Source organism: Mauremys reevesii, linkage group 7 (assembly GCF_016161935.1).
Source record: "Mauremys reevesii isolate NIE-2019 linkage group 7, ASM1616193v1, whole genome shotgun sequence".
Classification (NCBI taxonomy): domain Eukaryota; kingdom Metazoa; phylum Chordata; order Testudines; family Geoemydidae; genus Mauremys; species Mauremys reevesii.
The window spans coordinates 102348782-102374270 of NC_052629.1; the positions used below are offsets into that span (position 1 = coordinate 102348782).

General features: G+C 43.8%; 2 protein-coding genes across 5 annotated transcripts in view; both read left to right on the top strand.

The window, feature by feature from the left end:
* FLNB (filamin B) overlaps window positions 1-11480 on the top strand; it is a 111361-nt gene extending 99881 nt beyond the window's left edge. For all 4 annotated transcript variants that reach the window (XM_039546615.1, XM_039546617.1, XM_039546618.1 and 1 more), the window contains 4 exons: window positions 602-778; window positions 4976-5194; window positions 6888-7091; window positions 9669-11480. In XM_039546615.1, the coding sequence (XP_039402549.1) occupies window positions 602-778; window positions 4976-5194; window positions 6888-7091; window positions 9669-9856 (788 nt within the window). In that variant the 3' untranslated portion in view covers window positions 9857-11480. The remainder of the gene's footprint in view (window positions 1-601; window positions 779-4975; window positions 5195-6887; window positions 7092-9668) is intronic.
* An 11737-nt stretch (window positions 11481-23217) lies between these two features.
* On the top strand, window positions 23218-25279 carry LOC120408892 (protein ATP6V1FNB). The gene is made up of 2 exons (XM_039546043.1): window positions 23218-23781; window positions 25014-25279. Exons 1-2 carry the CDS (start codon window positions 23325-23327, stop codon window positions 25130-25132), a joined length of 576 nt encoding a protein of 191 aa, XP_039401977.1. The 5' UTR covers window positions 23218-23324; the 3' UTR covers window positions 25133-25279.
* The last annotated feature ends 210 nt before the right edge of the window (window positions 25280-25489 follow it).

Sequence of the window (25489 nt, forward strand, 5' to 3'; positions counted from 1 at the left end):
ACTTCCCTAAAAATGTCAATGGGAGTTGCTCAAAGACTCAAATAGCCTTTTTTCCTTGGGTTAATGTGTGATGCCAAAAATGCTAAATGCTACTGTATGGTCAAGTGACTCTCTCAAATGTGGAACCCCAAGTAACTTAGCAATCATCCCTGAGTTGCATATTCCCATTTCTATTTGAGGGGGGATTTGGCTTGACTTAACCCTTATACCAAATGGACAATAGGTTGTGCTTTAAGCAATAAGAAGAAAGCTTTGCTGTCCTTGCGCTTACTCTCTAGGTCACAAAAGTAAATGCAGCTGGTGATCTTAACTGATGCATAAGGCAAATGGCTCTACTAGCCAGTCTATCTAAAGCTGTACTGAAAAACCAGTACAGCTTTAAACAGTTAGGATCACTCACTTCTACACAAGATGGGGAAGATAAGAGTTTGTCAAACTCTTCATGGCACCAAAGTCCTACTTCAGATTGAAAGCAGGACAACCTGTGTAATCCAACTAGCCTAATCTGGGTCCTCAAATTTTACTGAATGTTAGGGAGTTTGTGTTTTTTACATCCTCACTGGCAGTATTACTGAAATATTTCACTGTGCTTGTCTTACAGATAAGTATGCTGTTCGTTTCATCCCACATGAAAATGGTATTCACTCCATTGATGTGAAGTTTAATGGAAGCCATGTGGTAGGCAGCCCATTTAAAGTCAGAGTCGGGGAACCAGGGCAGGCAGGCAATCCAGCACTTGTTACTGCATATGGACCTGGCCTAGAGTGTGGTATCACAGGTAATTTCCCTCTTAAAAGTCAGAAATCCGACTGAAAATACTGTTTAGCCCAATGGAAATTCCCCTTTCTAATGCTTCCAAAAAGCCATCTTTTAGACTGATTTTTATACAATAGTAAATATTTACTTTCTCCTTGCCAAGGCAGCTAAACTAAGAAGCATATGTTCTTCCGCCTTTTCTCAATGCATTCTTATTCTGCCTTGTTATAAAGCTTACTAGGATTGTATAACCAGCAATTTGTAGGATTAAAGACTGCAAATTCTGGTGGTTGAAGCAAAGATTTCACTTGTATTGGTGAGTAACTTGACTAAGCAAATCTGTGCCAGTTAGCTCAGCTCAACTTAGGTGGTCGCTGGAGCTTGGGAAATACTTTGGCTTTATTCCCATGTGGGAAGCTCTAACACATGAGGTATGCAGAAGATGATGGAGGTATTTTTTTTTAAATAAAGACATTTTAAACTCATTGTCCAAAGAGCTTTGGAAGAGAATTGATAGTGCAGGATGAAAATTATTCAAGCCCAGATTCACCAAGGTACCTAGGTGTTGCAATGCTGAGCAACATGGGGAGTAACTTTTTTAGGTTCCTAGAAAAAAAACACACACACACACACACACACACACACACACACACACACACACCTCTGCAATCAACAGACTGAGTGAGGTGCCTAGGCTCCTATACAATGAATGTGGGAGAGAGAAGTGTCTTGGAATGCAATCCAGAAACATCAAGACACTAGGTAGGGGGCTGCCTAAACTGGCCAGTGGGAGATTCTGGCAAGTAGGTGTGTCCCTTGGCTCCATCCTTCCCTGAGAGAGATCATTCACTCTGCTTAGTGATCCACAAACAGGAACCAGTCTCCTGGAGTCAGGTGGGTTAGGTGCCTAAGTATCTTCTTGTGAGTTATATGCCTGCCTTGCTCCACGCAACCACTTTTAGCTCAGTGATTGGTGCACTTGCCTGGTATGAGACAGAGGTTTGATTCCCTTCTCCCCCACTCCTTCCATTTTAGCAGGAGGGGAGAAAGGTGGGAGACTGCTGTTCAAATCCTCTTGGGAGTGCTCTGACCACTGAGCTGTGGGGTATTGTCTCACTGACTCTCCACTGAAGCTGTTCTGCTGTGGATAAATGAGTGATTGGAGCAGGGACACTGGAGTCTGGGGCTCACTTTGCAGGTGGGTGTCCTAACTACTAGACTACAGTAAGTTCCACTCTGGTCCAATGACTTCATATTTATCCACAGTGGATCATCTTCAACAGATATGATGGAGCCCCACATCACAATATCATATACCCAGTGCTTAGAACACTTCGCTAAGAGATAGGAGATGCCTGTTCAGTACTGGTTTCTCTCTGGCAGAGAGGGGGAAAATGAAACCTGGGTCTCCCACATCCCAGGTGAGTGATGTGACCCAGTGGTTAGGAGTTATCTCAGAGGTGCCACCCACATTATTTTTCTAATGGACCCAGTCTGGTAGGTGACCTCTAAGCACACTTATTAGATAGACATTCATCCACCTTGCCCAGTTTGTGAATTGCTCTGGGACTTGGGTGGGAAATAAGTGTTTGGGTGCTTAAAGAGGGACAGCACTGTGTGTGTATACATGTACCCCCACCCTCCCAAGAAGCCAGAACTTAGGTGCCAAAAAGTGAGTTTAGGCACCTACAGGGTTCACCAGGAATTCTGTGGATCGCAGTGGAGCTTAAACCTCTGACTTAGTTTAAGGGAGTTTTTAAATTTAAGCTTTGGCTGCTGTTTAATGAGGAATTGCATCTTGTGATTTGTGTATTAGGAACAGTATAGAGAATGTTTGTTTAAAATCTTGCTTAAATAGTGTTCTTGTTGGAAGTCTGGAATCTCCATTATTTCAGCTCTCCTGCCTGCAAATAGTTTGCCAATTTCTTTAAACATTCAAACAAATGAAGGTACCTTAACTCTACCCTTTGTAATCCAATACAAAGACATTCTTGTGCTCATACTATGGACCGTTTAAATTGTTCAAAAACACTGTAGCCAACTAAAACTTAAGCCTTTTCATTTTGATGTGTGTAGCGATGTCACCCACAGCTAGCATGGTCTCCCCCCTTGTTTCCTTTCTCCCTGCTGTGGACTCTGCAGTACTTCCATTCTGCAAAGGTAGAATGTAGGTCCCTGGCAATCCCTGGTTAAAGCTATTCCTGGCAGTGTAACCAGTGGGGTGCAGAAGAGCAGTGATGGATACAAAATATCCCCACCTTTTTTTACCCCATGGAAATGAAAGTTTCCCTTGACACTGCCCACTGACACATTTCAGATGGAATTTTTTAAATCCATAAACATGTTACTCTGATTTTGCAGTGAAAGATTCCAGTATTAACTCAAGGAATGTGGCCAATAGTCCCTTATGGAACTCAGAGTTCATGTTAACCTGGGAACTGCTGGAGACAACATGGCAGGACTCCCAAACAATTGGCCAGTCTGAAGGACTGTAGGTAGTGACTAGCTAGGAACACTTGAAACTATCTTTCCCTCCTAGTCTCTTAAATCTGCAGAACAGGGCAGTTGATTGTAAACAAACACTGATGGAATTCACAGCGATGGGAGGTCCAAATCGAATACTAACACACTCAGAGGGTATGTCTAAGCATGGATTAAAAAACCACAGCTGACCCAGGTCAGCTAGCTCAGGCTTGGGCTCCAGCAGAAAAATTGCTGTGTAGATGTTTGGGCTAAGGTTGGAGCCCAAGCTCTGGGCTCCTGCAAAAGTGGAGGGTCCCAGAGCTCAGGCTGCATTCAGAGCCCAAATGTCTACACTGCAATTTTTAGCCCTGCATCCTGGGCCAACCATGGATGTCCCTGTGTAGTCATACCCATAGCTTCACAAGCAGAGAAAGGGAATAGATTCGCATGCTGCATACTGATCACTTAGTGAGGTAAGGAAAGAATGCTCTTCCAACATACAAATTGAGTTGGAGTAAAAAATCTCCTTCCCAAGGACAGAGTATTGGCTGTTGGCAAAGATGCCATATTATGTGGGCTCCGTAGGCTGATACAGGATTGCACACCTATATTCCTCCAGTCCCCATGGTAGCAGGCATTCTGCTAAACAGTCCTGCTTTGCACTGGTGGGAAAACAGGATTTAGCAACTTCTATTCCATCTGTTGCGCCATTTAAAGACTTAAAAACTTAAACTAGACTAGGAATAATAAAACCTTGGAAAGGGAATCTTAAGATTAATTGTAGTATTTGGACATCTGTGCACAGCTGACCTTCCAGTTTGCAGTTATTGAGGCTACAAATAGCTGACAGACTGAGGCTGAAAACTTTGTTTAAAGCTGTTATGTTGATAGCATTGTGCTGTTACTGTTAACACAAATCAATACTTCACTGTATTGAACTAATGCTATAGCTAAACCAAAGCTTTGTTTCTACTCAAGCAGAATGCTTGGAGGGCTACCCAAGGTGATCTGAATAACTGTTTTGCAAGAGATATACTCACACCAGTGACACTTGGCCAAGAAATCTTTGGCCTACTGACAACACTTAAGGGGTCTTCTGTGATGCGTGGCTATAATGATGCAGGGAGATGGGGATCCTATCTGGGCTTAGGATTGGAGCAGAGCTTTGTCAGTATAGGCTGCAAAGGGGACTGAAAAGTTTTCTTAAGAGTTTTTTCATCCCCTTTAAATTAGCCTCTCGTGTATCATAAAAGATCCTCCTCAATTCCTGTTAAACTCTTGAGGGGCTTTTCTCCATGTTTCTGATGCCCAAAAAATGGGCAAAAGCATTTGATTAAGAATTGCCAATAATGGCCCCATATAGGTAAAACATGGGGTTGTACTTCTGAAAACATACCAGAGGCAAAATTCTGCTTCTCTACAAATGTAGAGCAGAGGTAACCCCACTGAAATCACTGGTTTCATTGGCATGAGGCCAGAATAAGTGAGCAGAACTGGGCCAGAGAGCTTGACTTACTGTATTTAACAATCTGTTTCAAAGCATCAGCATCACTTAGACTACTCATGGCTGCCTTTTTGTTACATACACTGTAAAAGTGACCAAGCTTTTTCAGTACTATATTCTTGCCTGCCTTTTTACTAGCTGATTCACACGCTGATCTTGTGTAAGGTACGTGCTGGTGATTCCTTAAATAGGTAAGCATTACTGCTTTTCCTGCACCCTGGTGTTTTGTTCTTATGCTAAACCTCTTTCCAGGATTGCAATCGGAGTTTCACATAAACACAACCAAAGCTGGTCCAGGAACGCTCTCCGTTACAATTGAAGGGCCCTCAAAGGTGAAAATGGACTGCCAGGAAACTCCGGAGGGTTACGATGTCATGTATACACCTATGGCTCCAGGAAACTACCTAATTGGAATTAAATATGGTGGACCTAACCATATACTGGGCAGCCCTTTCAAGGCAAAAGTCACAGGTAAAAATACTAACCAGTGATGGCATGAACTAAATTAGTCTTTAGTTTTCTGTGGCATATCTCAGTGCAATACTGCAAAGGGATTTATTGGCAGCAATGTTGAAGACTATCAAGGGTAGAGCACTCCCCACCTCTCAGATCTTCTAGATCAGGGGTAGGCAACCTATGGCACGCAAGCTGATTTTCAGTGGCACTCTCACTGCCCAGGTCCTGGCCACCGGGGGGGGCACTGCATTTTAATTTTAAATGAAGCGTCTTAAACATTTTAAACCTTATTTCTTTACATGCAACACTAATATTATAGACTTTTGTAGAAAGACTTAAAAATGTTAAGTATTACTGGTACTCGGAACCTTAACTCAGTGAATAAATGAAGACTCTGCACACCACTTCTGAAAGGTTGCCGACCCCTGTTCTAGATAATGAGATTCTATTTCAGAACAAGTTGACAGGCACCACTAAAGTGCTTGCTATTGAAAGTTTGTCCATGGCTGAACAAAACCTTCCCTAGAACATACTGAAAAGGTGGTAGCTCCAGCATACTGCATTGAGGGTGAAACATCGCTCACTTTTTCCCAGTGACAACTACAAAACTTCTTGCCCTGATATAAGTTATATTTACTGGATGCCATCTCGTCTTTGACTTTTCCTTAAAGAAAGGGAACCTCTTTAAGGACAAGGACCTGCATATCGACAGATAATGGTACCTTCTGAACAGCTTTCTTAAGAAAATACAGGAAAACTCAGTGGACTTTGTCTGCTAATACTGTGCTCAAAGCATGGAATGGACACTACACATCTTGTCTTAGCTGTCCCATCTGTAAAATGCCACCACACTCGTGCTAAGTCCTGGGCAGACTATTTTCATAGCTTTCTACAAAATTGCGCCCACTCTGTTCTGCCAACTCAAGTGTATGAAATCTCCCTGGCCTTTAGCAACTCAAGTACAATACTCCTTTCTCTCAGCCAGTTTTTCACTTCATGAAATCTGAAGTCCCTGTTGGCTTTCAAGCACTACAGAGGTCTTGGTGTTGGCTTAAAAGCACTGGGGTGCTATTGCTTCCAGAAATAATAGCAAATGTTCATTCAAATCATTTATCATAGTAGGCGCAAATCTGCAAAAGCATAATAAACAAGTCCATCTTTAAATATTGCCCGATACTTAATCATGGTTCATGTACTACTCTTAAACTGTTTGCAAGCATAACTAGCACCTGGTTTGTAAATCAAAATGCAAGAGTTCAAGAAATAGAAAAATCTTGATTACTTGCCGTGTGAAGTCTGCAGTGTGCATATTACCGTGCTAGATGCAAACTGAATACTTAGTATTAGCCTCTGTACTGCTGAAGTAAAAATTAGACTTGAGTAGAAGAGTGCTAATACTGTTCTCTAACAAACTCTTTATACCATCACAGGCCTGAGTGCTTTTCTTCCTGATTTGAAACCAGGTTCACCACAAACTTAGACTAGGCAGTGAACAGAGAACTGAATTACAAGTCTGGTTTATTAGGGCATGGATGTGCCATGTTTGGGTAGTGTTGATAATAAATCCTGGTTCCTGAGAGAACCTTCAGGTGCTACTGCAGTGAGGTGATTAATATATTTTGATCTTAATCTAGCCTATTGACATAACTACTTTCTCGACTTCCCAGAATGCCTTCTAAATGTACTGAGAAATCTGTCTCTTTTCTAGGCCAGCGACTGGTTAGCCCAGGCAGTGCAAATGAAACTAGCTCAATCATGGTGGAATCGGTGACAAGGTCATCAACAGAAACTTGCTATAGTGCCATTCCCAAGTCTACATCTGATGCCAGCAGAGTGACTTCCAGAGGTGCAGGACTATCAAAGGCTTTTGTGGGTCAAAAAAGCAGCTTTACTGTAGACTGCAGCAAAGCAGGTATGAGTTTAAGAATTTTGATCTCAAAGCAATAGGTATCTGCAACTGTTTAATTTATGCCCTTAAGGGTCCAGTGGGAGACCAGCTCTTAGATCCCGGGGTGGTAAACTTCCAGCTAACTGAATTTATCTCATACGAATGTGACTGTGCTGTGAGCTGCCTATTGTTAGCCATTAATCAGAACTGAATGTGAGTGGCACTCAACTCATCAGGCATAAATTAGCATAATGGCAGGAAGAAGGGGAATAATCAGTTGTGTTGCAAGACAAACCTCCCTCCTCCCACAGCATGGATTTCAACTGTTGTGCTAGCTCTAATGGAAAATCGTCCACAGCACCTAGTACCATGCATATGGGGCTAAATAAACTAATGATTGAGTAGATAACAGACCCTGCCTGAACACTTAGCTCTCTACATCTGCAAGTGTAGATGCCCTGTGAGTTAAACCCACCTTCATAGAGTGCAGTAGGGAAAGTGCTGCAGTCTATTCACACTGAGAGCTTCCAGCACATTTGCGGCACTTGCAGCGGCATTGGGAGCAGTGCATTATGGGTAGCTATCCCAGCATGCAAGTGACTGCAATGTGCTTTTCAAATGGGGGTGGGGTGGAGTGTTGTGTGTATGTGGGGGGGAGTGGGTTTTTGGATGCTGAGTGTCAGTATGCTGTCTTGTAAGTTCAGACCGCCTTCCCCTCCCTCCCCCAAAAAGCAAACAGTAAAGTTTGCTTTTTCTTGGAGCTGATAAGCAGCCGGTTTCTCCAAAATGGAGCTTTGAAAGGGCATTTCTGCGTTCCTACAGCCGATTTCACAACAAGAGTGACTTGACTTTAAGGGGACTATGGGATGTTTCCAGAGGCTGATCGCAGCACAGTAACACAACACCTCGTTCACACTGGTGCCTCGGTGCTCTAGCAGGGGAACAGCAAATGTTGTTCCACTCACCGAGGTGGAGTACCAGCAGCACTGTAGCTGTGGAGTCAGAGCGCTCTGTGCTTTGCTGGTGTGGATGGGGAGTGAGCTAGGGTGCCCAGGGCTGCTTTATTGCGCTGTAACTCACAAGTGTACCCAAGGCCTTGGGTTTACTTTGTAGAGTCCCTGGCTCAGACAGTAAGGGAGCAGGGTTAAAAGATGCAAGTGAAGTGTTCAGGGTGATAAGCACATGTCACTAGTCATCTTCATTTAACGACATCCTGTAAATCCCAACAATTAATGAGCCAACTTTCATAGGTGTCGCAAAGGATGCTTTATAGTGGAAAAGATAGCATGGTACTTGCATCCGAAGAAGTGGGTATTCACCCACGAAAGCTCATGCTGCAAAACGTCTGTTAGTCTATAAGGTGCCACAGGATTCTTTGCTGCTTCTACAGAACCAGACTAACATGGCTACCCCTCTGATACATGGCCTTATTTGTAGGTTATAACAGTTTGAAGCATTTTAAAGCAAAACTTGTACAGATTTTTACAGCACTTGTCCCTCTTTCTTGTGCTGTAAATTCTGCTTCTGGCAGCTTTAGTCCTTATTTTCAATTTATGGTTAACATTTTTAACTGAATTTAAAAAATGAACTCTAAAAGCATTGACACCTTGAGGGTTAACTAGCAAAGTTAAGTGCCAGATGATGTTGGCTACTGCCCAAAGAGTGTCAGCTTTGCAACCTTGAATTAAAGATTTGGATGGATGGAATTTTTTAAAAGGCAGTTTATTTAACAGATAAGTTCTACTCATTTTTTAAGAGGTATTTTTTAAAATTTGCAGCCCCTTGCTAAGTTGTAAACAGTATTACGACAGACCAAATAAATATTTTAAACTTGCTTGGCATAGCAAAGCCCCTTTGAACTTTTTTCCTAGAATGGCTTTACACTCCTGAAATGTTCCTTTTGTAAACTGCAAGTTACAAGCAGATGACACATTTAAGTTGCTTTTTTACTATTTTAATTTGCCTTTTATGACTTTTACAGTCCTCCCTGGAGGTGGCACATTTTGTTAGTGTTAGCCATCAAAAATAATGCTTGTGAAACTGCTGCTTTGATTTGGGCTTTCTTTGCGTTAAGGATAACTAGATAGTGTCCTTTCCATGGCTGCCAGTGGGTCCTAGTCTTGGAAAATTTCAGTGGCATTTAACAGACCTTCACTGTGCTTTGCCAAGCATTTTTCTCCAATACCTTGCTCTGGAGTTTCTTTTGCACCCAGCAGGGCTGGCTCTAGGCACCAGTGCTCCAAGCATGTGCTTGGGGCGGCACTCCGCCTCCTTTTTGCTTGGGGTGCAAAAAGCCAGCCCTGAGCAGAGGTGAGCTGTGGCAGTGGGGGGTTGTGGGGAGGGCTGCAGGAAGTACCCTGGGGGCAGAGGAACTGCTTCCCCCAGCTCATCTCTGCCTCCTCCCCAAGAGTGCTGCTGCTCCGCTTCTCCCCCTCCCTCCCAGGGGAAATGTGGTGTGCCTGGGGGAGGAGGCGGGGCTGGGATTTTGGGAAGGGGTTGGAATGGGGCAGAGTTGGGGCGGGGCCAGGGGGCATGGGTAAAAGCCATGTGTTAGCTTATCTATAATTATAGATAAGCTAACAGTTTCTCATTGTACCATAGGTTCAAACATGCTATTAGTTGGTGTCCATGGACCCACAACACCATGCGAAGAAGTTTCTGTGAAACACTTGGGAAACCACCAATACAATGTAACGTATGTAGTCAAAGAGAGAGGTGACTATATCCTGGCAGTGAAGTGGGGCGAAGCGCACATTCCTGGAAGTCCATTCCATGTCACTGTTCCTTAAGTTCTTCTAGGATCTAATGTTTGCATCTGCAATTCAGATTTATAAATACTGTTTGCAGTTCTGTAGCAAAATACAGTATCTAGATACATGCAACTCACATTTCAATACATCCAAAAGTAAATTCTATAACTGTTTTTTAGAAGTGTTGCAACTTTTTACCTAAATATAATACTATGTAATGTAAATCTATTTAATATCCTTTTTTAAAATTGTAACTTTAGTACTGTCAGTGGGTAACTATCAACATTGAAAATCGTGGATAACTAAGACACTAATTTCCTTTGTGGATGTTAAAGACTTGAGATATTGAAAACTGGAATTTGTCTTTTGTAATTGGGTATCTTAAACTACTGATTTGTTTTTTGACTGGAGACTTTACATTTAGTTGTGGAATATGACTTGGGCTGTCCCCAGTTCAAATTCTTTCTGTAAAGAAGTGAGGTAAAACTGGTACTAAATACGTGCCTTTGTATACTTGACCAATTTTTAATACTTAACATTATGAAAAGCTATTAAAGTGGCACTACCACTCAACATGAGAATATTTTACAAAATGCTTTGCTGATTGTTTACATTTAAGAGAAATTGCTTAATTTTGCTATAGCAAACCCTAAGCTGCCAGGAAGTAACTTTCAGTCTACTTTCAGCCCTTCTGCATTTAATGCCTTGTAAAACTATATTAGCTTTTTTCCATAATGCTTGTAATGGTGGCTTAATTAGCTTGGGCTTCTAGTGAAACTTACTATAGAAGCTTGCTCCATAGATTGCCAGTGTGTGATCAATCATTACTTTGGTTATAACTTCCCAGGAGTCTTTGTTTCTAAGCACAAACTCCAGTCAGTTGGTTTAAATCCTTTAAATCAAGTTGTGACTCCATACAGCTCAGTAGCCTCTCATAAAAGGAAAAGATCAAAGGTTTAGCTTCATGTTTGGGGTATTCACTTGCTCCAAACTTAACTTTAACTTTGAAAACTAGCTCTGCACAGTAGCATGTCTGAAATTATCAATGAATAACAGTGCTCTGAGTCCACAAGGTAACCATAGTAGGCACAAGCTACTTGATCAGATCATAATCTTTTTATGAGAACTGCAGTCTAAAGACTTCAGTAATGCACCTTCATTTCCTGAAATCGCTTTCATGCTGCAAACTTTCTAAAATGCACAAGGGCTCATCCATCCTTCTTATGAATAAGGAATGAACACTTAGTTCTAATTTTCATGATAGTGAAGTTTTCCTTCATAATAAATACATTCCAAATGCTGAACTGAAGTTTACTGCCAACTGCTGTGGTCTGAGCACAATTTTTGGCTAAATAGCTTTAACTTTGTATGATTAGGAAGAATTTGTTGGAAATATGTTGATGCTTACCTCCTATCCCTAGTGAGAGGTTCCCACATATAGCTATTTTGTAGGAGTTGTATGTCGATGCACTACTTTTGAGCACAGTTTATTGGGGAAATTGAGTAATTTTTTTACCATGCTTTGTGCCTTAATGTGAAATGCTTACTACATTGTAAACTAGGACATAAAAACAAATAAAACTGGAAAATGCAAGATTGTAAAATTGTATCTTAACTTATTAAAACAATGTTGGCTTCATTAAAATGTGCATGTTAAAAACCACCTCAGATTGTCTTTGCCTATTTGAAGGAACAGTTTTAGCTTGGTTAATACAGTAACATCACTCTTGTGTGGCATGTCTACCTTCCAGCCACATGTACACAGTAACAGTACATCTTCTGTCCCTAAAACTAGTCACCAACAACCCTTCAAACAGTCATGTTTGACCCTACTTTAGACTTGACTTGTGTTCTCATAATGAAACTATTTGGCCATGTCTAAAACTTTCCTGACTGTCTTGCTGCTAAAATGACTGGGCAGTAAAAGATTAAATCTAGGCAAAACCATCATACTGCAGAGAAGTATCAGAGGGGTAGCCGTGTTTGCTGCTTTTACAGCTCCAGACTAAGAGTCCTGTGGCACCTTATAGACTAACAGACTTATTAGAGCATGAGCTCTTGTGGGTGCACTATATGCATCTGATGAAGTGGGTATTCACCCACGAAAGCTCATGCTCCAATATGTCTATTAGTCTATAAGGTGCCACAGGACACTCTACTGCAGTGAGACACTTCACTGGTAACATTCAGAATGAACTAGCATCAGTATGCAGTCTGCCTTTTTTTACAATTTTTAAAAGACAAATAGTGACTTATGGATGCACAGTAAAAATAAGGCATATACACTATATACTGTCTCCACTCCTCAATTACTGTCTGTCATGCTCATCACTGGTATTTTTTTAACTTTCAGTTCATGCTCAACCACACCTGCTTCACTTAAATTAGCTGTTTATAAGTTGAAATTGCACGGAGGATGTGTAGTAAACATCCAACTGTGCTTGGCTCAAAAGATGAGGCACTCAATGATAAAGGTATGGTTTACCAACCCCAAAGGTGGTAGGTGGACTGAACGGCTTGCAGATGGGTAAAATTTGGAGGTTGTAGGTACCATCCATGTGGGGTGTATTGTAATGAACACTTAGATGTTAAGTGAGTTTTGTTTTAAAGGAGTTGAAGGCTTCAGTCCAGTGCCCAGTAGAGCAGTGTCCAGTCCTGGCCCGGCACCTTGCTGGTAGTCTCGGCCAAGGATTGCATGTGGCAACTGAACAGTCTTCACTCTTCCAAGTGAAGCATAGTCTTTAAAAGCTGCTACTGCTCATGCTGGGTCTGTGCTTCCGTTTGGATGGCTAATACATCAGCACTTATTTGGTCAGTCATTAAATTCCTTAAACTAATCAAAGATTTGTTTTGCTGGTCCAAAACTCCCTTCTAGGCCAGGGACTTTGCTTTGATAACTGAAAGGCAGAATCTGCATTTACTAAATCAGAAAAGGTGGGTGGCTTCCACCTGCTTATTACACCCTTATCTCATTAGGTTTAACACAGCAATATGTTGCTGTAGAAACTAGCAGATGTTTTTCTAAACAAGCACTCCCACTCCAAATAATAGCTCTGAAACCAGAAACTCTGTGCAGGTTACTGCTGCCAAGGAGGCTCCTGTATTGCATTTGTCTTTCCTAGTTGCAACTGACCTAGCACAAAGCTAATGAAGCCAGATAAAGGCTGACATTTTGATTAATGTGAAACTATCCCACCTGTTGCAGCAAACAGGCATTGAGAAAATGGGTGTGCCTTTAGTACTCTGGCAGAAGTTTCTCTTTTTGCCTGCTACCATTTAACCCTTCTCTGCCTTATACTGAAGCTGAACCTAAGAGTTGTCCTCTCATCCCTTCATCCAGGTTACTTTTATGCAAGAATCTAAACACTGATTCTGTGCCATGTTGCTATTTATGCTATAGAATGCAGACCATTCTACCTGTGTATACAATATACAAGGGCTGGTGTGCCTTAGTATAAAAATCCAAGTGACTTATCCACAAAATTGAACTTGCTAGCAATACATTTAGCAAATGCTGGGTTTAAGGTAAATTACTCTCAAATTCCATGTAACCTTTGTCATGATGGCAGGGGTTTGTCTCAGCTCTGGGAGCAAAGTTCACCCTATTGGAATAAAAACTTCAGCATTACAACCATAAAGCTTGAATTTTAGACATGGTAGAATAATTAACTCGGTTCCCTTCTCTGCTACAAACCCATTACCCACTCTAGTTCCAGTAACAGTAGTGGGATTGCACACAGGCCTCTTAACTGGTCTCAATCCAGACCTTGGAATATGGCCACAAATAAAGATTATGCATAAATGTGGCTACTTGCTAACATCCCAAAAATCCTTTGTGTGGATAGTGCCTAATTTATTTCTGAACTGGGGGAAGGGTGAGGGAGGACCAAGAAGCTGAGACCATTCGGATTTGAAATTTCAGCTTTTTGAAAGCCACCCTCTGCCCCACACACCCCACCCCCCAAAAAAAGCTCATTGTCCCTTTGAAGCTTGCATCAGCTGGGAGCAATGTCCTTTCAGACTTCTGTGAAATCAGGAGTTCAAAGGACAGTTTTTTTTATACTGTTCACATGTGCCTTACTTTTTTACTCTTCCAGCCACTTGGAGTAAGTAACAGAAGCATCTGAATGAGTACTAACTTTGGCTCAGCAGATGACCACTAGTGAGCTTGACAGATGACTAGTCACTTGCAGATGACTACTTGCAATACTGCTGACTTTGGAAGGCAAAATTGTGGGGGGGGACTGTTTTGGGAGGGCAATTTATGTTTTAACTGAGCAGTTCCTGGGGGAAGTCTCCTCAAATAGTTCTCATTAAAACAGTGGGGGGAATTGAACTTTGGGGAGGGGTGGGGGGGGCTCGGAGGGTAAGTGGCTTAATTATCTTCTGTGTTTTGTGGTGAGCACCTAGAATGTTGGACAGGTGCTGTGTTCTGGTATAAATCCAAAAGAATGGCTTCATCCCCAGTGGCGCTCTCAGAATGCACCTACGAAAACAGGGAACTACCTACCTGATGAAAGACAACTAGGTGTGGCTCTCAATCATGAGAGAGCAGGTGAGTACCAACGTGCTGAAAGCCAAGCCAACCTCATGCTAGGCCCTGGCACACTCACTATGGAAACAAACATTACAGGGTGGGGAACCTACTTGAAGACAAATGTCCTAATCGGAGTTCCGTTTATTCACTTGGATGGTTTTTAGTGGTGTTTGGGGCCACGCATCCCAAACATGGCCATCCGAGATCTAGCCAATGGTCGATACAGAGAAAAGTACACCATCCTGTCTAGGACAGTGGCCAGTACCAACTTCAGAAGGAACAAGAAACCACAGAGGGCAACAAGATGCTTGCAGCAGAAATAAAGTTTTTGTTTAGGGGTTGCCTTATGGGTGAGGCTTGTGTGTTTATATGCCTTCCAAAAGCAGGGAGTAACCAGGTCAAATCTTCTCTGCCCAGGATGTCAAGGAGAAGTTGCTACCTTTGAAGTCAGTTCACTTAAATACAGAAAGAGGAGAGCTCAAGTCCTCCTCCTAGTCCTCTACTTGCCTAGAAGATGCTTTGGGCTTGTTTGGCAGCCAAGGAAACCACATTACACATGCAGAAAAGATTAAACCTCTTGAATCATAGACCTGGAACACCTACAGTTAACAGCCTGGGCTGTGGAAGGAGGTGTAGTTCAACAGGGATTCTCCATTAGCCTTGGAGACATTTTGGTGTCCAGACAGAATGTAACCAGGAAACTCCATTGATCTGATCAAATTAAGTTTCTGGTGCAAGGGGAAATAAATCTCTGGGGCAAGTACTGCCTCTTTGTTCAGTGCCCAGCCCAGTGGGGCCCTGACCTCCAGATGCTGCTGCAATCCAAATACAATAATCACACTATTTTGGTGATCTCAGCTACATTAGCTTCTTCGAGATCGTTGATTGCTTCCTACAGCTCCAGGAAATCTTGAATCAGCAGAAAAACATCTACCAGATGGATGTACTCATCTAATGGATGAGGTTCTCAATATGGGTGGCCCAACAGTCTGGACCCAGTCCAAACCTCAGTACTGAAATCCTTGATTACTTGTGTCATGACAGACCTTAGAGATGCTTGAAATGGGCCAGCCTTTTGTTTATCTCTACGGTCTGTCATGGTTACCAGGCAAACTGCATCTTAGACCCTTTTTGAGTTTCCCTCAAGTTTGACCCTTAGGGGACAGGTTCCTATATGTATTAACATCCCCCCCCTCACCTGGTTCCTAAATGCATTAATGACACAGGTCCAACTCTGCTTAGGCACTTACACAAATTTCCCTTTGGGAGCCTGTAACAGCATGTTTGCAGTGACACAGAACCAGCAATTCAAAGCATCATGTATGCCTTTCCCAAAGGTATAAAGCATTTAGAGCAAATGGTAGCAACACATGCTTGAATCTAACCCCTCTGGGATCCCCCTGAGTTGCAGAAAGCAGTCTGCCCCTGCTCTGTGTGCCTGCCTCTCAGCTTTTCACTGACACGCTGGGCAGTCAGTCATAGCTCATTCAATGCACTGCCCTTTTTCTAGGGTCTCTGAGGTTTAGATTTCCTTAGATCCCAGGCTTTGCCTTGAAGAGTAACCCGGTCTAGCTTGGTGGAACCTCTATTACCTCTCGCAGGAGCATGATACCCATGTGCTGCCCCCAAAGATAATGCTATTCAAAAATCTGGTCTTGTGTGTATGGTGCGTAAGTTCACCTAAAGTGACCACAGCATCGCAAAGAGTCACAGTCACTGGAAGGTAAGTAATCATTCTTTCAAGGTAAGCCCCTCTTTCCACAATTCCTGGGAAATGGTTCTATTTTGTTCCAGAATGGCATGAATGGACATTTCTAGTGTTCTGAAGATGTATCTCAAGCACATGGAATACACATGCCGTTTGTATCATGTTTGTCTCATTCCATCTAAAATGCCAAGGCTTAGGGTCACAAGTTGTTGCAGGTATGCTATTAAAATCCTGCACAGGTTGGCATGCAAGGCATTTGGGAAACTATTCACAGAAAGTCCATAGGAGTATTTGGGGTCGGGGAGGTGAGTCATCTGACTCAGATCTGTGAAATTAATTTCTATTCCTCCTCAGAGGCATCCTTTGGCAGGAAGGTGTTACCAGTTTGGTTCCTGCATAGTTCCTTAGGGTATGTCTACACTTGCAGACTTTTTGTGCTGTCAGTTTCACCAGTGAAAGAAAAGCGCTGGTTTGTGTACTCACTCATTTCCACGGGCATCAGAGTGTTTTTTACATTTGCAATACTGCCATTGCCAATGAGAGCAGCGCTCTAGGGGTAGCTATCCCACAGTGCAGCTCTCTCCATTTTGATGATAGGCCTTGTGGGAAGGTGGGGGGTAAGCACAAGTCATTCTGGGTCCCTGCTCAGTGCCCTGTGGTGCACCACTTCATGTCACAGCAGCACCAGTACTTCCTTGTTTCTTTCGTGGCATTTTTTAAACACCTCTTGCTGTCTGGCTGCTTTCCCCGCCACATGGATCCTGCACTGCTGTCCACTACTCTGATAGCTGTCACTTGCACAGAGAACTGCAGTCAGAGATGCCTAATGAGCTGCCTGAAATGGAAATAAGTAACATTTGATTTGCTTTTGGCATTAACTGAGGAGCTGAGCACTGTGGAACGGTGTTTTTGGGCAAGGGAAACTAGCTCAGGGTGGCGGGATCATATTGTTATGCATGTCTGGGATGACGTACGTATCTTCAGAAATACTGGCCTGTACAGAAAGCTGCAAGCGGAGACTTTCTTTCCAGACCAGCGGATCACCGTCAGGGAAGTGGAAATGCCCATTGTGATCCTGGGAGCAGGGGCGGCTCTAGGCACCAGCGGGCGCCCGCCGCCAGCGGCATCCTGGGGCGGGGGGCGGTCATTGGGAGTGGAGCTCCGCGGCATGCCTGCGCGTCCACCGCAGTCCGGGCCGGGCGCGGCGCGGCTGCGCATGCCTGCGGCGTCCCGTCTTCCCGCTGCCTCGCTTGAGCTCCGCGCGCAGCAGGCTGCGCGCTCCCTCGTCGCCCGTCCGGCTCGGTGGACCTGCGCATGCGAGCGGGCGAGCAGCTCCACGAGGAGAAATGGCGCCCCCGGGAAGAGCGGAGGAGGGGACGGGCGACCGGCGGGGGGAGCGGGCGGCGGCGCGCGCTGCGCCAGGCGGGCTGGGCTGTAGAGCCGCCCCTGCCTGGGAGACCCAGCTTACCTATTAATGCCATGGCTCATGAAGCCATACACTGGAAACCTAGATGTCGGTAAGGAACGTTTCAACAACAGGCTGAGTAGGTGCAGAATGGCTGTTGAATGTGCATTTGGCCATTTGAAAGCATGCTGGAGATGTTCGTACAGTAGACTGGAAATGAGTGAAGAAAATATTCCCATGGTTATTGCAGCATGCTGTACTTTACATAACATTTGTGAGGGGAAGGGCTTACTTATGTGGAGCGTGGAGGCTGAACGCCTGGCTGCTGAGTTTCAGCAGCCAGATACCAGGGCTATTAGAGGGGCACAATGTGTGGTGGTTAGGGATCTGGGATTCCTTGAGGGAAATGTTTGAAAATGAAAATCATTAAACTTTGCTGCTGTGCCTGGGAAAGGAAGTGTTAACAGCATGTGCTGTGCTACATAACGGTTCTGTCTGTAATTTCAGTGAAGATGAAGTGCTAGTTGACTTGTAGCTGTGATGACATGTAAAGAAATGTGAACACACAAAGCTTGCTGCTTTAAAAAAAAAAAAAAAGAGAACACCACATGTACATATAGCCATGTAACCATGCCTTCGTGGGTCATAACTAAGAATGCCAAATTCAGGGCGAACTGCTGAGAAATAGGGCAAACACAACCCAAAACTGGTGGTTATTCTTTTATAAGATATATACTAAACCAGCCACAAAAATAAACTTCTGTTTCACCACACAAGCTAACAAGAAAACATAAAGGCAGTTTCCTCAGGCATTCCAGTTCTTACATCACCGCCAAAAACACTGGATTCAGAGATGAGTGGTTCTTTACAACCAGTCTAATCAGATAACAGGTTCTTCTGATCCCAAAGGACCAGCCACATATATATAACTAAGATCTTTCCCCAAAAATTATTCTGATGCCAATCCTTTAGTATCTAAAATCTAAAGGTTTATTTATAAAAAAGAGAGGTGAGAATTAAAATTGGTTAACGGAATCAATTACATACAGTAATGGCAAAGTTCTGGGTTCAGGCTTGTAGCAGAGATGGAATAAGCGGCTGGCTTAAGTCAAGTCTCTGGAGTACATCCACAGCTTGGATGGATCATTCAGTCCAGTGTTTAGAGTTTCAGTTTGTAGCAAAGTTCCTCTAGAAGTAAGAAGCAGGACTGAGGACAAAGGGGAGGTGTTTCCATGGCCTTTTATAGCTTTTGCCATGTGGAGGGCATTCCATTGTTTTTACTGTGGAAAATCACAGCAACAAGATGGAGTTTGGAGTTATATGGGCAAGTTGCATGTCCATGCATTTCCCCTAGTCACAGCAGGAAATGTCATTAAGTGTAGATGGGCGTCTCCCATGGTCAGTTAAATGTTCTTTCGATGGGCCACTCTATTTGAATGGCCCCTCCAAAATATGCTGGCTAATTACTTTGTGGGTGTTACACCAAGAGCAAACATTTGAAATCCAGGTATAGAGCCAATATGAAATGATCCATGCATACAGATAGGTTATGATTTGTTGGTTATGATTATGCTTTCTATAGACACCTCACTCAGCAACCTTTGTACACTATTTGCTGCAAATATATAACAGTGGTTGCAACAATGAGCCATATGGTCATATTCTAATCAGATAACGTTACAAGCCATCCTCCTTGATGGTGGCGAACAGGCTGGGGGGACCGTACACCTAGCAGCTGTGTATAACTCCAGCTGTCATTTGACAAGCTATCTGTGGGTGTGGATTGTTGAGAAATGGAAAAATTTGCAGCGAGCCTACAAGAATGTGCAGTGGGAGTTTGGGGAGTGCATGGGAAAGAATTCTGCACTTGCTGCAGTGAGGGGCGGGCGCAAATCAGGTCACTCTGCAGTGTAATGAGAGAATGCAACAGAGCTGTCTGAAGCTCCAGAACTTTGATTAGCCTCTCTGTGGTTTCCCTATGGAAAGCATTGTTCTCTTTTCGGTCTCGGATCTCTTCATCTTTCCACTTTGTCATGGTTTCTCTCCATTTATTTTTATCATGTAGCTCCGCTCGGGAGTGCAGAATCACCTCATGAAACATGTCTGCCCTAGTGCATCTTGGCTGCTTTCTTATACCTTGCAGATGGTCTGCCACAGTGTGGGGTGGGTCTTCCAGTCATTTCTGGGAAGATGAAAGCAACACATTACTGTGAAACATACATACAGAATCACCGTGTACATTGCAATACACCGCTGGTAAGAAATCACTGTCTTGGTGACACAATCCAAGCACCCACGGTGAGGGAAAGCAGGGTTAGAAGATTTATTGCATACACCCATTCTGAAAAGGGCAAGCATGACATCAGTGTCTTAAGGTTAATGAATATAACAAGTTGTTGTCTTAATGCTAATGGTTGCTGGACATGTGACATGGTTGCTGGAGAATTTCTAAAGCTTTGCAAGAACTCTTCTGATGGCCTGACTTGTAGGTCAGGGCTTAGTTCTAGAGCAGGGGTGGGCAAACTTTTTGGCCTGAGGGCTGCATCGGGTTTTGGAAATTGTATGGAGGGCTGGTTAAGGGAGGGGGTGTGTGGCCTGGCCCCCTGCTTCTGGCCCCCTGACAGACCCCCTGGACCCCTGACCCCAACCACCCTCCCTGTCCCCTGCCCCCCCCCATGGAACCCCTATCGCTGACTGCCCACTGCCACATCCAACCCCCCCTCCTTCCTGCCTGCCCCCCGGGACCTCTGCCCTCTCACTTTCCTGACCCCTATCCACACCCTCGCCCCCTGACCACCACCCCGAACTCCCCTGCCCTCTATCTAACCCCCCTCCCGCCCCCTACTGCGCTGCTTGCAGCACTGGTAGCTGGCGGCACTGCAGCCGAGCCGCCCGGATGGAGCCAGCCACGCAGCACAGAGCACTGGGTCAGACCAGGCTCTGCAGCTGCACTGCCCCAGGAGTTTACCGCCCAGACCATTGCGCTGGCAGCGCACTGAGCTGAGGCTGTGGGGGAGGGGATGGGGCAAGCCTTCTGGGCCAGGCAGGGGGGTCCCGCGGGCTGCCATAGTTTCCCTACCTCTGTTCTAGAGGCACCAGAAACAACATTGGCTGCCTCCAAATTCCAGAGGGGGGTGGGGGGCATTACCCATTAGTGATCGAGTAGAAAAGCTGCTAACAGAAATATCAGTAATAAATTTCTCGTGTGTACACACGAACATGACAATAGTAATAAAAGCATCGCTCAAGTCTTTTGTTTTCTACTGGGTGCTATAGATTTTACTCACGAGCTACTTATCTCCCCCTATAAAATGACAAAAAACAAGGAAATTGTATCAAAATGAAACATAGTTTGATGCATCTGAAGAAGTGGGGTTTTACCCCCAAAAGCTTATGCCCAAATAAATCGGTTAGTCTTTAAGGTGCCACTGGACTCCTTGTTGTTTTTGTGGATACAGACTAACACAGCTACCCCCTGACACTTGATAGTTTGAAGTAGTACTTGGAATGTTTATTTTCTATCCACAGTTCCATAGGACAATGGTAATAGCAACATCAAAGGCTTACAAACAGGCTTACTTAATACTGTAGTCTTATTTATTGTACAAACTAAACCCAAGTGCCCTCACAATGAAAAGGAATGTTTCTATTCTAATGAATGGAAGCTACATGTATCTGATCTTGCAGTTGACTCTCTGGAAGTGTCCCTGTTCCCATGCAGAGCCCCACTGAAGTCAATGAGCCTGCATGCACGCTCAGCACTCGGTTGCAGATGTGGGGGCCTGAAATAATTATGTATTTTAGAGTAACTGTAAAAACAAAAACCAGTGGTGGTGTAGGTACTTGCACAATTATTAGCTGTGTGATAACACCATTGCACAAATAAAACTCGTGGTCTCACATGATTAAGTGATTAAAATGAAGGAATTTGACTGAAAACGAACACTGGGTTCTTCGTAATTAACATGGATTGAAGTGGGTAGCATCAGTGTTAAAAACAAGTTTAAAAAAAAATAACCTCTCACCTACTACAGCAAGTGTCTCCGTTTATAACTGTACAAGGCATTCCACGTGTTGTTTGTGTGTCTTTTGTGTTTATCCTGGCTCCAGTTACACCCTTTCTTACAAAAATTTGAAAAAATGCCAGAAGCCTAGTTTTAAAAACAATGCTGCTTCTGTAATCACTGCTGGAATACCCCACCTCAACAGTGGGATTTCAGGGATGGGTGACCAGGAAATTTGTCCTGGAGTAATCCTCACATGCAGTATATTTGACATTGACAACACCACTAGCCTCTGCCCCTTCCTGACCAAAACAAATGGGCATTTTTTTGTTTGGCTTCATTGTATGTGGTATAATGGATGCTGTGAAAACAAAGTCTCATGTTGGTTGTAGGAGGCAACTTATTAAATGGCAAAACTCTCTCAAATGTTTTTTTATAGATGTCAAATGTCCCCTTTTTGTTGTGGGTGTCTCTTTTGTGTTGTAGACAAAAGCTGTATTTTATTCTCTGCCCTGCTCTGGGGTACAACAATTTCAAAAGAGACAATTCAGTGTTTCATGAAAGTGTTATTTAAGACACTTCACTCCTTTTTAAGTTTTAGTTTACTGTGAAATTCTTGATATTCAGGAGGAGATTTGGAATTTGGAACTTAATTAGTGGCTAAATCCCAGGGCCCAAATATTTCCACTTTGTTATGGGTGTGGTTGCTGTCTCACTCTGATTAAAGGATAAAAAAAAAAAAGTTGTATGGCTTTATTTCTCCATATGGCCTCTTTTCTTTTTATATTCCCTGTAATAAGGATTCTCAAATTTTGTGATCGTGAGGATTCCATTGACAGCTTTACCGGAGTCTGCTGTCCACACATGTAATATTTTGTTTTGAAGCACTTTTTTAAAAATAGAAGATATAGCCAGTGTGTGTGTATTGTACTCTCTTTATCAGGAAAATATCAGTTAGTAAGGAAAGAGATCTCCTCTACCTGTCTTCCAGTGGCACTTGATCCATGTCTGTGGCAATTGTTATAACTGGCATCATAGATATGGTACTTCAGCTATTGGAAACTTTTATAACAAACCCCGAATCGGTCAAAACTTGCCCTGTTCTGGTTTGCATTACGCACCTGGCACTGAGAACAGGTTCCACCCAGGGCCAATGTCTAGTTCCACCAGGAAGTTAGGGGAAACCCAGAAACCTTTTGGAGCTGATCCCAAACACAGTGAAACTGGTAGTTTCTGTTGAGTTTTGCTTTGAGTTTTTGGTTTGGTTCAAACCCAACACAAATAAAACCCATGGAACTTAAGTTTCTCACAAATCCTTTGCGTGCGCACACACTCTGGGTGCAGGGCTGGACCCTATTCAGGTCAGAGGGAGTTTTGCTGCTGATGTGAGTAAAACAAGGATCTAGCCCTTTGTGTTTCCCCTGCAGCACAGCAAGGTGCTAATAAGATCTTCACAAGATTTCAGCCACCCGAAAGGGTGGGTTATTGTGGGAGTATTTTATGCCTGGGAGTGGACGTGAACTGTAATGCTGCTGTTGCCAAGATTCACAAACTCTGCAGCCACAGAGAGGGTAACTAGTTCCACCTGTTGGCTGGCCCCAACCTGCAGCTCATCCAGATTTTCAGCTTGAGGGGCACTAAAGGGCTCACTGACACCTCTTTAAATATCCTGTTCAATGTCCAGAGAAGCTGAGATGAAGGGAGAGTGCAGTGCCCCTTCTCCACTTCCTCTGAGGTGGTTGTAACTTGAGACCCTGTTCCACTGGCTCCCCGTCTCCTTGGACACCAGAGGCTGCAGGAACTAACTTGTACCAAACACACAGCAGCTAGCCGCTAGCCTCCTGCTCCAGGCTATGAGGGGTCTGTTGACCACAAGGGACCAGCACTGCTGGAAGGAGTTGATTGAGAAAGAGGCTTTCAGCAGGGTCAGCTGGAAGGTGAAGTATGGGCACAAGTTCCCCAGGCTAGAGCCCTGCAGTGGCCCCAGGAGGAAATGTATTCTACCGGCTATTTGCCCTCTCAAGGAGCAGGAGGAGAGGCTCAGTCCCCCTAGGACCCAGGAGGAGGGAACTGGCTTTAAGAAGCAGGGGGAGGGGATAAGCCTCCCCAGGAAGCAGGAGGATAAGGATCAGGAGCCCCTTCTTAAGGAAATGAGACCTGCCACCCCCAAGACCAAGCATCTGCTGTACCAGGGCATCTCCCGGGAAGGCCAAGGAAGGCACCTGTACCTGCAGGAGAGAAAGCTGAAGAATCCTGAGGAGAAATTCCACTATCCAGTCCTGTCATCCTGGGAGTATGGCTGGCGCTTAGGTAAGGCAGAAGGCTGCCTAAAGAATGATTGTTTGGGATGGAAATCTAACACTAGCTAATGTTCTTCAACCCCTTTCTTCTCTGTCTACCCCAACTCCCTGCTGCTTGGATCCAGCTGGAACACAAACCACAAAAGTAGAGTTAATCCAAAATGTTTCCCTCTAGTTACCAGCTGGTCTCTCTGGCCCTGATTCAGCAAGTGCCTACACATGTGTTTAACTTTACTCACCGGAGCCATCCAATGGATGTCAATGGGCCTGCTCATGAGAGTAAAGTTAAGCATGTTTCTACTGTCAGGACATAATTTTCTACACCTCCTCTTCACTTGACCCCAGTGTCTCACCAGCTGGGGTTTGTATATTTAATTTGTTTAAGTTAGTTTGTTCAGTGTGTGGTGTGCTGAAAAATGTAGCAGAACGTCAATTCTTCCATGCAGAGAGTAGGATACAAAAGGAAGCAACTTATCAGGAAAGGAGGGGGCTTGGTCTGGACCCTTTCTTTTCCTGGCTAAAATCCCAGCCAGCAACAAACCCAGAAGGCAATCTGCCAGGGCCCCAGTACAGTCTCATCTTTTTCTGTCACTGGTGGAACGCATGCATGCAGTTTGCACATTACATTTTAAAAGTGTCTGCTGAAAGCTTACCAAAGCATGGGTCATTCAGAGTCAAGTATTTCACTCTTATTAACATACCGAATTGCAGTCTTGCAGGGGATCCAACTAGGGCATAATGCAACCAGTACACTATGGGTGGGATGTTGTGCTAGGCTGAAAACCTCCTGTGAAGCGTTGATTTCATTGGAGTTGAGGTTACTTCCTGCTTTGCAGGATTGGGCCCAATTTGCTGAACAAACTGTCACTTTCAGCTTTACCTCAGCCCTTTCTGTAATTATCAGAGCAACAAGGTGGGCAAGGCAATATCTTTTATTGGACCAACTTCTGTTGGCGGACGAGACAAGCTTTCAAACTTATACAGAGCTCTTCTTCAGGTCTGGGGAAAGTAGTCTGAATACTCCGACTCTGAGTACATTTCCCAGCCCCACAGAAGAGCTCTGTGTCACTCGAAAGCTTGTCTCTCTCACCAACAGAAGTTGGTCCAATAAAAGATACTGCCTCACCTGCCTTGTCTCTCTAATATCCCATGACTGACACAGCTACAACAACGCTGAATACAATAGTGTAATTGTCAGACTGTTTAAGACATAAAAGCTAATCAAATGCGCTTATTTTTCAGGAGACGTTATTACTGAAATCAAGGCTCCAATTCATGCCAGGTCTGGAATTGTAAAGGATACTTTCTACATCAGAAATGGAGTCTTCCATCATCCATCAAAAAGTGACAAGCTGTCGTGAGCTTTGGTGTTTGTTACATATATTAGAAATGCAAAACTCCGTGCTGTTGCCTAGTATGACTGGTTTTATGTCAGATCTGCAACCTCTGTAATTATTTCCCTCTTTAATTGTTTCTGTGGGAGACAAGTTTAAGGTTTCTAATTCAGAACCTGCTCTATTCTCTGTATAGTTTTAACTTTCTAATATATTCATTTGAAACTAATTTTGTTTTATTTTCAGGCTGTCTTTTGGGTTTAAATGCACCTGCAACATAGACCATGTAACTTCATTACTCTAAGGCAGAAAACCTTGGAGTTTTCACTTTGTTTCCTTGTCTAGGTTATCACATTAAAAAAATTTAAAGAACCCGTCTACAGC